Raw genomic sequence first — 13,460 nt, forward strand, 5'->3', positions numbered from 1 at the left:
TCAGAATGAATTTAACATCTAGTTAAAGGTGGGAAAGAATTCAAAATTCAGCACATTCACTTCAGAGCTGCTGCAAAACTATTTGTAGTCTTTAGAAATATCTAGTCACTGTAATTTTAAATGCTCAATGTCAAAATGAGTTTAGGAGCAAAAGAGCATTTGGAGCAATTAATAATCAAAGCCAATGAATAGAGATGTTGGATAAGTAACATTTGATTCAAACAAAAGGCAGCACTAGGTAAAAGTCAGAGTTTATTTAAACATGAGCGAATAACACCAGGTTGTAAAATGGAACTAAAACACTGGTGAAAAATTCAAGTAAATTGCAAACTAGTATTTCAGTGTAAAATTAAGTTCTGTATGCTTTCACACAGAACTGTGTGTCTGCAGAAAACAAGACACCACCGAACCTGGAAATATAAAAAAGGCTGATAAAAACATGCTTTACCCAGTGGTTCATCTCTTCTGGAGTAGAATTCTTAAGCAGCAGACTATATAAAACATGTTATCTGGTAAAGCAAGCTCTCCCCCTTTCAACTAGTCAGAGTTTAGATCAGAGTTCTGCAGACTGTGGAATGTCATCATACTGACAACATCTGATGTGCAAGGAGTACAGGAACATGTGAAGAACTTGTTCAAGGAGCTAAGTTTTAACATGTAATTGATAAGAGGCAAGACTTTCATTTCAAAGCTGATATGGATCTTTTTAAAGCTAGCTACCTAAGAAAAGACTGCCACCAGTATATCCACAGATTTTTTTTGATCTGACATTTTGAAATTCTCACCTTTAAGAATTACTTTTCAAGGCAGAATGACAGCCTGTATTTTCAAACAGGGACTTTTTTATCCATGTAGGCAATGCTGTTTACCTTCATAAATGTTCACACCGTAAAATGGAGCAGAACAGTAAAAATTCATATCATCCAATTTAAGTCAGTCACTAAGGTTCTCTTCCTGCATTACTAAGTAAGCAGCATGGAATTATTATATTGTTATCATAATACAAACAATAGTATAAAAAAATAGTTGCTATCATCCATGTTGAACTTCAAGGGAATAATTTAAGTCTGATCCCTCTGCCTGCCCCACAAAACACTCAAATACTTGATTTCAAGATGTTTCCTCGGAAAATGTACAAATACAGTACTACATGTACATTAACCCTCTAGAGAATCTTTGAAACATGTTTAAAACATAGGATGGAAATGCTACAGATAAATACAGATGCACCTAAGCAAATTTTCTATAGGAAAATGTTAAGAGCAGAAAGCACTTCACATCCCATCAAAATATATCCTGAAATCTGAATGAAAGTATTAATTGTTAATGGCTATCCTCGAGTAGTTAAATTCTGCTTTTAGTTATAAGGCTGCGTTCCATTTCAAAATTTTGTAACTCTATCTGAGCTAAGTTTTTACTTGGCTGGCTCTGATGACAGGATGATAAGAGCTATGGAAGCAGAGTACTGAGTTTGGTCTACCTTGGCAAAATTATTCACTGCTTTCATAGTAGTTATCTTTCATTGAACTATTCACTGGTTTGTTAACATATGCCTCTGAGCAGTTCACAGTCCAGTAGTCTTTAACTTGGCTACACTTGACCTTCCTCCTACAGCCACACATTTTGTATCTGAAAAGCATCATTCTTCCTAAAGCACTCTTGTCTGGGAATTGCCAGTCTTTACCTGAGAGAGGTTCCATTGAGCTTGTTGGTTTTGTTGCAATCCATACTTATTTTGTGGTGGTGTGACCATCTGTCCCACCATTCCACCTTGAGGTCCAACGACAGTCTGAGGAAGTCCCATCACACCAGTTGGTGCAGTACCAGTAAATCCATTGGGCACTCCCACTCCTACCATCACGCCTGTGCTTTGTCCCATGACTGGCACTGATTGTCCCATCATGTTTCCCATCATCCCAGTTGCTGCTGGCACAGGAACTCCCATGGCTGGAAAGCCTTGAAAGTGAGTTGATGGTTGTGTGGTAAATGGCATAGAAGACGAACCCATGAACATGCCTGTACCAGAGAAGGGAAGATTTCAGCAGAAGTGTCTTGTGACTTTCCACCCCCATCCCGTAAGTCAGAAGTGCACCAAAATAATTTTAAGTATAACTCTGTCCATCTGTTTGTCAGTGCTGCCAATTTAGCTTCTGGTAAAAGCAAAAAATTACTTTAAAACTCTCAAAGGAAAGGGACTCACCACGAGCTAAACTGCCAAGAAAGTCTGGCATCCCTGTGGTGAACCAGAACCTTTCAGTTACTGTATTGGAGGTATTTGTGTTCAGACAAACACAGCTAAACCAAAGCTCTGACAGTTCTGCAGGGATCCTGGCAGACTGCCGCCTGCACACTGGAAACTCAGACCCTCACTGATTAATTGCATGGCAGAATCAGACTTCACAAATCTTTCCGTAAATTGTACACTTGGTAACTTGAACAGCTATAAACTAATTAAAATCACATATATGTTTTTCTTTAGCATCATATATGTTTTTCTTTAGCATCCATATTACATTTCAGTAATTTTTCTCAGTTTTATAAAAGCTGAAAATAAAAACCTTCATTTGAAAATAGTTTAGCAGGTGTCCAACCTTAGCTTTGTACATGTACTTTTCTAGATAAAGATTAAAATAGGACTGCACAGAAACCTTCACAACATTATTTACCCGGAGCATTTTGCTGCTGCATTGTTCCTGTGCCATAAAGTGATAAAATGGAGTCTTTGGAGAGTTGTTTCTTCGCTGACTCTTCGGATTTTGTTGTTTGCTCAGTAAATAGATCAAGATCCCCGGCTGCTCCAGACAAGGTGGCAGCTGCTGGTTTAGTGGAAGTGCTCTGGGAAATAAAAGACAAGACAGACTACTGAAAGAAAACAGCAAAAGATGATGTTAAATATTTGCTGTACAGCCTTGCCCCTCAACTTAATAAAACCTCATTAATTTACAGAAACTAAATTTAAGTGAATGGGAATTTAAAAATATGTGGTATGACTAAAGACAGAAAAAAGCAATGTAGGCAATATGGAAAGACCTTCAGACCAGATGGAGGTTACAAAACAAAGAAAACTAAATCTTCAACCAGCTTCAGGGCGTACACATACAGATTATTCATTCCTGTTGCTTCTACATTTTTCACCAGTGAGAAGCATAAATCAAGAACTGGAGTTAGATTATGAAAAATAATTAGGAAATCAATAAGGAGATTAAAATTCACATCTCATTAATCCTCTCATAGGCAGAATAGATTAGAGAAGAGCTAAAACAAAAGATTAAGTGCTTTGAAATGTACCTTTAGAGAAAAGGCAAAATTTTGGTTATCTACTTCAAGTAATAAAATGTCTAAAATACGTTGTTTATAATTGACTTAGAATTCTGTAAGCATGTTTCACTTATTGAGAAAGCATAATTATCTAAAATTTACTGCAATCTACAAATGAAAAACTAAAATACAGGCAGGCTGGCTTTGTACTGCTCTTGCAATAGAATGTTTTGTAAGCAAATTACATCCAGTCTCTCAGTGCTGTTATGCTGCTGTTCATACCCATACACTTCCATGTGGAGGCTTTACTGGGGAAGCAGGCAATATATAAGTTCTTGTTATATTCCTTAAAATGCACAACTCATCCTGTTACCAGTGGGAACTTCTAATGCAAATCAACTGCATACACAATGAAAAAGAGCCAGGACTGCAAATCATACTTAAACTATGGCCCTATTTAGTCCAGCTAAGTGATCTCCTACTGCTTAGCAAACACCTACTGCACCCACAGCTTGCATGAGTTTCAACTCTTCTCCATACTAAAGGAAAATCTTCCTTGGAATATCACTGTCAATGAACTCAACATGTAACCAGGTCTGTTTATTGAGACACTCAAGTTTAGCAGACAAAGGACACCACAAAATACACAGATATGGAACACCCCTACAATCTTCCTTAAAGCAACTATCTCCAACCTGCTGCTTTTGCTGGTGTGCTGTGACTAAGCCCTGAAAAGTCCACTATGGTCACACTAGATTTGTTACAAACACCACAACACATATATTCAATCTGCAGCTTCAAAAAACACATTACGTGTATGACTTCTGAAGTGCTAAAACCTCTAGCATAAAGCAGTGCCATAGATAAAGAAAAAAAAATAATAAAACAAACACCAACACAGACCAATTCTGTTACCAGCTAAATTTGCAAGAAACCAGCAAAAGAAAGAAGTGCAGATTCATACGGTTGATGGTGAAATTTTTCCAAAACTGTTGTAAAAAGGGAAGAGAAAAAAAACCAAAAAAATGGGAACTTCCTGGAAAGTGAAAAGCTTGCATTTATACTACAGCCAATTTGGGCCAAGTTGACTTAGTGGGCAACCAAGAGTGGGCTGACAGCACTACAGAGGGAAAGCAAACAGAAAAATACCTATGAAACCTCTCTGGCCACTCTACAATTAAATTTTCCATTTTTTTTCTGTAGATACTAAAAAAACCTTCTTCCTTGTCCTTCTCACAATAATTTATGATTGCAAAGCAAATAAATTTTTATTTAAGTGGGTAGTAGGAAGCCCTATTTGAGACAATTCTTTATCAGTGTGACATAACCAGTCTTTAAAAATACCAGAATCAGATTTAACAACACATTCAGGTAAAAGCCCATCCTGAAGAGCAGCATTGCTTTCCTGTGCATGCACTCAGGAAGGCCCATTACTGAATTGTTCCCTGCTGGCCCAGATCTCCCGTGGTGCCTGCTAGGACAGCCCCTGTGCCACGGCCAGGCTGCAGGGAGGAGCACACAGGAGCACCACAAGTGGGTGAACAGAGGGAGCTTCCCCTCTGCTGCCTGCAGGCAGCAAGGAAGGGATTTACTCTTCTCTAGAAGGCAGAGCTGGAAGCCTGGAGGTCTGATCATGTTATGTTTACAACCTAGGATTAAATGTTCATTTAACGTCTCTTCATTCGGTTTGGTTTTGGAAGATCCTCAAAGGAGCCAAAGCACCGGACAAGCACTCCCTGAAGTGTTCAGCTGCTGAATAAATGGAAGGCAATGCAAAATACATGGCAAGAAAACAGCAGGTGGCATCCAAGTTAAAAAACAACCAACATTGACACGATTTTTGTATCTCTTGTATCTCTAACATTGTCATGCGACCCAAGACCTCTACAAAAACACACCTGGCATTCATATAATCATTTTCCTACACACAGTGCTCTTAGTGAGTCATTATGCTAAACCTAAATGCTCATTAGGTGCTTAAGGATCATACTGATAAGCAGTTTCATGATATCAGTGCAACAGAATTTTTCCTACAAACTGAAAGAGATGTGGCAACAGAGGAAATGAAAGAGGGAAGTGGGACAGTGGGACACATGGGGTTGAGAGAAGGACTGCAGGAGAGAAAAAAGCACATGTGCACTTTCCTGCTATCTTCATGTCTCTGGCTGGTATCTAGGAAAGCAGGGATGGCCTGCAGAAAAGCCAGGCCTCCACTGTTTTCTATTTGTATGGTGATAAATAATAGCCCCACACAACATTTTCAATTTCTCCCTGCTGACTGGAAGAGCTATTTGCATAGGGAAAATACAGCCTAGCACACAATTATTCTTAAGTAAGCAAGGTACTAAGTACATTATTAAGGTCTTAAATTCTATATACAATTTTTACCCTTTTTGTCTTTGTACTGTAAATGGACTTGATGTTTATTTTAACTCTTCCTGTTTTGATTTTGTATATTTTGGTTTTAGAAATCTACCCAGTTCCATTAAAAATAATCAACTGTTATTTCCTGTTAATAACTAATGAGGAAATGAGCACTCAACTATATTCAGTTCACAAAGAAAAACACTAAGAAATCTCATCTGTTCTCTTGCATTTAGGAATTATCAGCAATATCTGAAAAATACTAAGATTTTTATCACTTTCTCAGATCATATCCAAGAATATAATTAACCCTACAATAAGATTAAAAATTCAACTTTATTTTTTGCTGCATGTCCAGCACTCACAACAAGTAACATGTTTCGTTTGCAATCCTCCTTGTCTAGGCTTGAAAACATTTATCTTCCCTGCAGTCCCATTTCCAACTCCTTCTTCAGGTTTCCCTCTTCTAGAACTCAAAATAAATTTCTGTTCCTTTAGACTCTGTTCAGCTGACTCCTCCTGGTTCTGGAGTATGATGTCTGGTCTTCCACTGTGCTCCACCTAAGGCATTTAAAGCACCTAAGAGAGTATAATCACGGATTCATAAATGGTTTGGGTTGGAAGGGATCTTAAAAACTATAAGTTCCAACCCCTTGACATGGGCAGGTCACCTTTCACCAGATCAGCTTACTCAGAGTCCTGTCAAATCTGGCCTTGAACAATGCCAAGGATGGGGGGCATCCACAACTTCTCTGGGCAACCTGTTTCAGAGTCTCACCGCCCTAACAGTAAAGAACTTATTCCTAATATTTAATTGAAACCTACCCTTGTTCAGTTGGAAGACATTTTCCCTTGGCCTGTCACTAGACTCCCTAAAAAAGAGTCCCTCCCCATCTTTCCTGTAGTCCACCTTCAAATACTGAGAAGTTACTATAAGGTGTCTCCAGAGCCTTCTCTCTTCTCCAAGTTGAACAACCCCAACTGTCTCAGCCTCCCTTCACAGGAGCAGTGCTCCATCCCTCTGAGCATCTTTGTGGCCCCCTCTGCTCCAACAGGTCCATGCTGGGACCTTGCAATGCTGGGAGCCCCAGGCTGCAGGCAGGGCTCTCAGGAGAGTGTAGCAGAGTCAGGCAATCACCTCCCTGCACCTGCTGCTCACACTGCTCCTCATGCAGCCCAGGATACTGCTGGGTTTCCAAGCTCAAAGGGCACACTGCCAGATCTCACTCAGATCTGCACCCACCAGCCCCACCAAATCCCTCTGTGCAGGCCTGCTCTCAACTTATTGCCCAGCCTGGAGTCACATTTGGAATTGCTCTAACTCCATTTCAAGGAATGAAACTTTTGCTTTCAGATAACTGAAAATCTAGACAGGGGTAAAGCAAACATAAGCACAAGCTACAAGCATTTAAACTGATTCTATTGGAATAGGACAACATAGCTTTCCAGTCTTGCCCTGCTTAAATAATAAAGCAAATTTCTGAAACAGCACATTTTTACAAAAAATCTCAGGACTTTGACACATTAACATCACCACAATTCATTAATAACTTGAAGCTTGTTTGCCAATCTATGACAGCCATGGAAGATACACACACTGGACCTCAGGGAAAAATGAGTATTTATGAACATCTCTTTATCTAAAATATGCCACCAAAATTTTTCAGATATGAATCATGAAAAACACACAGCATCTCTAAGAAAATACACTTTTGTAGCCACTGAACTGATTCTCAGCTCCCAATACAGTACAATTCAAATCAGGCCCACACACACACACACAAAATTCAAGGAAGTTTAAGCTGACTAAATTTGAGTATCCTGCTTGGAGAAAGACATATTTCCAAACTTAATACCTCACAGTTCTCCCCTTGTCTTCTTCCCTACAAATTTCACTGAAGAATGAAGTTCACACTTTTGCTGGAAGACATACTATACAAAATTTGAAATTAACATCTGGCTAAAACAATTTAGGAAACTGTTTTAATATAGGTAAAAATGATAGACCTTTGCTCAGTTCCTATACAATATTTGGCAACAAACCCTATTCTAATACCTATAATTTAGCTATGCCCACTTCACATGAAAAAAACATCATTAAACATATGAAATGTTCTTCTTTCCTTTCTGTGCCCATGAATAATGCATAATTTATAGCACATGCCTTTTATCTAGTTCTACTGTAGAAGCTGCTTAAGGTAACTCTTCTCAAACCCCCCGAGTTTGCTAATAGGCAAAATTCTATAAAAAACCAAATTACTCTGTCACATATTGTTCTTTACCAGTCCTTTATAAATTCAACAGTTTGCACAATACCGTAGAGCTATACAGAATGGTGGGAAGAAACATTTAAATATTTTTGAAAACTGTGATAAAGACACATATCTGAAAGCAGAGTCAAAGTACTCATGATCATCAATGCTCAAGTCACATTTGAAAAAGGAGAAACAAATGCTTTTGTTTTCACTTGAAAAAACATGTCTTGGCTATGACAATGGACATAAATCCTAAGTTTTGCAGACATCATGATGTTTCAGTCTCATAATAAAACATTCAAACAGACATTTCTGTGCTCCACAGTGCCATAAACCAGAGTGCATTTAGCATCAAATGCTGCCTTTCAGGTTAAAATGGAGAAGAAAAGCAATCTTGTGAAAACTCAAGGGTCATACAGATCAGTTTGAGGAGCACCAATAAATTCCCTTCTTTTTCAGAAGAAAACCTCTCAAATCCCACCGCAGCACCTCAGACACACCTACAGTGCAGAACATAATGGTAAATATCTCAGCGAGAAAGCAAGCCACGCTATTCCACATTTTATCCCCTTCTTCTACCTAATTTTTATAAATTTCAATACATTCCATTAATAGATATTCAAACAAGTTCAAATTAGGGTTTGACCATGGACTTCTACTTTAAATTTTCCAATTTAAAGCACAGGAACTGAATGTTAGGGTTACTCAACTGCTGATCTGAGTTCATGCCCACTTCATGAATTACAGCCTCACACAAAATAACTTCACATTATAATCACACCTCTTATTTACTTCAAGAAATTTAAATAGACCAAGTCCTTAAACCCTCCCACAATAAGGCACCTGTATCCTCCTAACTCTTCTCTGAATCCCATACAACTTATTTCCATGTTGCAAGGTGAAAGATCTCACAAAATACTTATAGCACTGCCAAATGAGAGGCAACTTCTCCCCAGTCTCAGTTCCCAGACTAGACATCACCATCCTGAAACAGAAACGTGAAAGGTCTTGAAAATCCCCAAGAAAAACAGGATGATAATAATAATATTCAGAATAATAAAGAACCAGGATAATAATAGTAATATTCTCTTTGCCCCACTTTAGCAAGCAACCCACGTAATCACCATCAGAAACCTGTCTTCTGCTACCTACCTGTGCTCCTGTTATCTGTAGATTATCTGATTACATTACATTTTCTTTGAGATACTGATTAAAAACAGAAGATAACCAAGAATTAAATCTTGCAATACACCACAAGGATCATGTGCTTGATAAAAAACTGCTTGCTGAAAGTTCTGTTTCTTCCTCCTGATTACAGCACTCAGCGGAAAGAAAAATGTCACTACAAATCTGGACAGGTTTGTTCACAGCAAGTGAACATATTAATGCTTTCTAGTATACAAAGGTGATACTCCCCAGATATTGAGATAGTATTGTCCTTTCTATCACTTTTTAATCAATTTAGTGGTACCATACTTAGTCTAGAAACTAGCACAAAGATGAACACCATGTCAAAATATTCCTCTCACAAAAGGTCCAGTGACCAAATCTTTATCATGGAAATGAATTTAATATGTTATATATACATACAATTCACTATGCTTTTGTAGCTACTCTATTATTTAACCCACCACTAGTCATCATCACCTAGGGTATCACCCTTCACTTTGCTTTTTTTCACTCTTAAATATTGAGCCTTCTTTTGGATTTCCTGCATTCTTCAGCTAAATAATTCTTTAACCGACAGATCACATCATATATCCAAGGAATAGAAACAAAAGAAGGCTTTTTTTTCTCAGGTTGCTCTTTTCTCCTGGGCATGCAGTAACTATATACAGCAGTCATCATTTCCAGCTTCAGAGTGACTGGAAAGGGGGAAAACCAGAATTCAGTGCTACCTATTAAGTACAATACTACCATTGGCCCCTTTATTTTGAGGCCAAGTGACAAATTCAAAATTCTAGGTTTGAATTTACTCAATCTGCACCCAAATGTAATAAATTAAAAACTAAGGGAAGCTAGAAAGGGGTTACTGCTTTTCACATCTAGCTCTACAGGGACCAATTCTGATATAAAGCATTAGAATACCAGACAACAAGCACTCAAATATTGCTGTTCCTGGTACTTTGACCAAAGACTTCCACAAGAGATAAGAACATCTACACCAACAATGTCCTTTGCAATTTTAGCTAACACATCCAAATTGAAATGCAAATATATTTGTTATTTCCCTCACTGTTTATGGGTAGCTTAACACATGGTGGGAAGCTTGCTCTATCTGAAGCATTATGTTTAAAAAGAAATGTGGTTTCAGTCTCTGAAACCCTCACTAGCACATTGCACAAAGACAGCCCTCAGCAGCAAGTAGGGAAAGGGAGAGTAAAGGATAACAAAATGCGTTGAATAACATGTATCTGCTTTAAGGCACTCAGAACTCCTTTTCATCATTATCCCTTCCATTGTGCATACTATGAAAACTAAAGGATGAAAAGAGTACAGATCATATGTCCAAAATCATAAATTCAAGAATACACACAATCCTTTCTGGTTCAGCAGAGTGAGACAGAAAGCCCTACACAAAAGTAAGCTTCTAAATGACCTTAACAAAATGCCCCAGATGGGGAAGCTAGCCCAGCACTACTCCAAACCCTCCCTCTCAGAAGCCAGTCTGGGTTAAGGAAAGCTGCACATGTGCACCACCAACACCCTGCTCAAAGAGTTGTATGGCTACTTCAAGAGAGCTGCAGCTTCAAGCAGTTTCTTTGTTGTCCCTTTCCAGGCTACAACTGGCATGGTGATGGTTTGCTTCCAAACTATCATGGCTATCAAACTATCATGGAGCAGGCCATGCACAGGAGTTATGCTACTCTCAAGTACAAGTTCCAAGATGATACAAAAGACAGATCAGCCCAGGCAGCAATATAAATTTTTCTTGATATCTGTTCTTGATTTTGAGTATGAAACCTCAGACCCCAAATTTTTAGCATGTCTGAGAGAAGCATCTGCTGCAGCCTCTCCTAAATATCAGCATCACAAATAAATAAGAGGTCTTAAAAAGTATTACTTGATGCCCAATAACCTGAGAACATAAAGTTATATTCAGCAATACCTATTAAAAAAAGAATAAGACCAAAGAATATAAATGAAAAGAAAACATTACTACCATCACCATGTTAAGACAGAATCCAACTTAGCAGGATAACCAGAAGGAAACACCACACCATGTACTTCTATATCCAAGTAGTCCAGAAGCTTGAAGAGGTGAGAAACATATCAGTATTACAGTTTTAGCATCTCTAGTCATGAGGTGCTTAAGATGTGTAGAGAATTGTGCACTCCTTCTGTGTGAATGAACAACTTCCTGAAGGAAAATCCACACGTGCATGCACATATTTACACATACATATAACTAAATACACTTAATAAATTTTACCTGAGCAGGAGGTACTGCAGCTGCTGGTAAAGGATTAGAGATCATGGGGCCAAAGATATCCAGGTCATCATTCAGTGCTGTGACAGCAGCAGTGCCTCCATTCGTAACAGATGCTTCAGCTGGACCATCTAAAAAAGCAAGAGAATCACTCTTAAAGTGAAAATTATGAATATCTTAACACCATGAGAATAATTAAAGCTGTTTATTCCCTCCTGCCCTGCCCCCATCAAAGATGTGCTCAATTTTTGAGATATTTTTCAGACTGCAATGTTGTTCAGATTTTGTAAAGACCTCTTTCCTGAAGAAGATGGCACATTACTGTCCTTCAGAAAAAAAACAACCAAAAAACAACCAGTGATAAAAAACCTACTTAAAACTTCACTAAGGACAACCACACCAACTTAGCAGTACACACTACTTATTTTTCAGGAGTCTCTGCACACCAAGATTTGTAGTAAGAATTTAAATAGATGTCTTACTGAGAAGGTCCAAATTTGGTAGCCATGTATCAGACAAAATACACTCATCTGTGCTCCGGAATTAAAATCTGCTTTTTAGAATCCATGAAGTTATTCTTGCTATGCTAATTTACTCAAGAGTACATAAATAAAATTTGCACGAGGGAAAAGGTCCACCCTTTTTCAAAAGTCCTTTGCACAGACTTTATTCCATAGCCCCATATGAGCACACCTGCCAGGCACACTGAGCTGTAACCTGTAAGAACTTATGGTTCTCACTCTGAGCCTTGGTGTCTGTAAGCCACTTTACCACATGAACACATTTACTGATCTAGGTGAAAGTGGATGCATGCATGACAAAAAAAAAATCATGCCTTAAAGAGAATTTGCAATAAAGTACTTTAAAAGATACAGGGACAAAAATATTACAAAAGTGTTTTTAAGGAACAGAACAACTTTCCTCTTTTGATTTCAAGCAGCTCAAGAAAGAGGCTTTAGAATTGGCTAATAAATTTATACCTAGGCATATAACAAGTGGGTTGCCATTACATAGAGCTCAACAAATACAAAGGTGACTCTAGATTCTGCTAAACTTTATAATGACTGAATAGTCCTAGCAGCAAGTTTAAGAAAGCTTATATAGGCAATAGAAGAAGTTAAGTCTAAAATTAACCAATCTCAGTGCAGAAGTTAGACTTCTCTGGTAGAACAACCTAGCTGAATAAAGTCAAAACTTTCTCTGCAAAAGAAACACTGCCATGACTGGCACAGCTGTTTATATATCACAGGAGGGTCAGTATTCCAAAAACCCTAAAGTACACTACACTGAAAACAGTGCACTAACATCATAAGACTGCATTCTGAGACAATTCACTCAGAAGATCACTACCCACAGATGCTGCTGTGCTGGTTTTGGCTGGGATAGAGTCAATGTTTCTCTCAGTAGCCAGTATGGGGCTCTGATTTGGATTTGTGCTGGAAACAGTTGATAACACAGGGATGTTTTCATTATTGCCAAGCAGCGCTTGCACAGTGTCAAAGCCTTTTCTGCTCCCTACCCCACCCCACCTGGCTGGGGGTGCACAAGGAGTTGTGAGGGGACAGCCAGGACAGTGACACCAACTACCAAAGGGATATTCCATACCCAACACATAATGCCATGCTCAGTAAATATAGCAATGGGAAGAAGGAGGAGGAGGAGGAGGAGGAGGAGGAGGAAGACCTTTGCAGGGATGGCATTTGTCTTCCCAAGTCACTGTTACATGTGCTGAAGCCCCAGTTTCCTGGGGATGTCTGAACAGCTGCCTGCCCATGGGAAGTGGTGGATGAATTCCTAGTTTTGCTTTGCTTACACGCACAGCTTTTGCTTTATCTGTTAAACTATTTTTATCTCAACCAACAAGTATTCTCACTTTTGCCCTCTGGATTCTCTTCCCCGTCCCAGGAGGGGAGAGAGCAAATGGCTGTGTGAGGCTTAGTTGCCAGCTGGGGAAAACCATGACAGATGCCTTCTCACTTCTGTCTGCCTTCCATGAAGGCAAAGTGGCCATGGGAATGAGTTAACACTAGTAGATCTTCTATAGTGAATAAAAAGTGAGCAGCTTGAGGAATGTCAAGTAGCCACCTCAGTCAGTTTTATTACTCTTCTGTGATTTGACTTTGCTGGGGGACTGCTGTTGCACTGATTCTGAA

At 38.8% G+C, this 13,460-nt stretch overlaps 1 protein-coding gene across 2 annotated transcripts in view; it reads right to left on the reverse strand.

The window, feature by feature from the left end:
• The window catches only part of SMAP1 (small ArfGAP 1), a 91,520-nt gene that overhangs the window by 1,597 nt on the left and 76,463 nt on the right, over nucleotides 1-13,460 (reverse strand). For both annotated transcript variants that reach the window (XM_054280594.1, XM_054280592.1), the window contains exons 8-10: nucleotides 11,311-11,438; nucleotides 2,667-2,835; nucleotides 1,685-2,016 (exon numbers count right to left, since the gene is read on the reverse strand). In XM_054280594.1, the coding sequence (XP_054136569.1) occupies nucleotides 1,685-2,016; nucleotides 2,667-2,835; nucleotides 11,311-11,438 (629 nt within the window). The remainder of the gene's footprint in view (nucleotides 1-1,684; nucleotides 2,017-2,666; nucleotides 2,836-11,310; nucleotides 11,439-13,460) is intronic.

The sequence above is a fragment of the Melozone crissalis genome, unplaced genomic scaffold (genome assembly GCF_028551555.1).
Source record: "Melozone crissalis strain CALT ecotype California unplaced genomic scaffold, PUWL_Pcris_2 ptg000027l_1, whole genome shotgun sequence".
Taxonomy (NCBI): domain Eukaryota; kingdom Metazoa; phylum Chordata; class Aves; order Passeriformes; family Passerellidae; genus Melozone; species Melozone crissalis.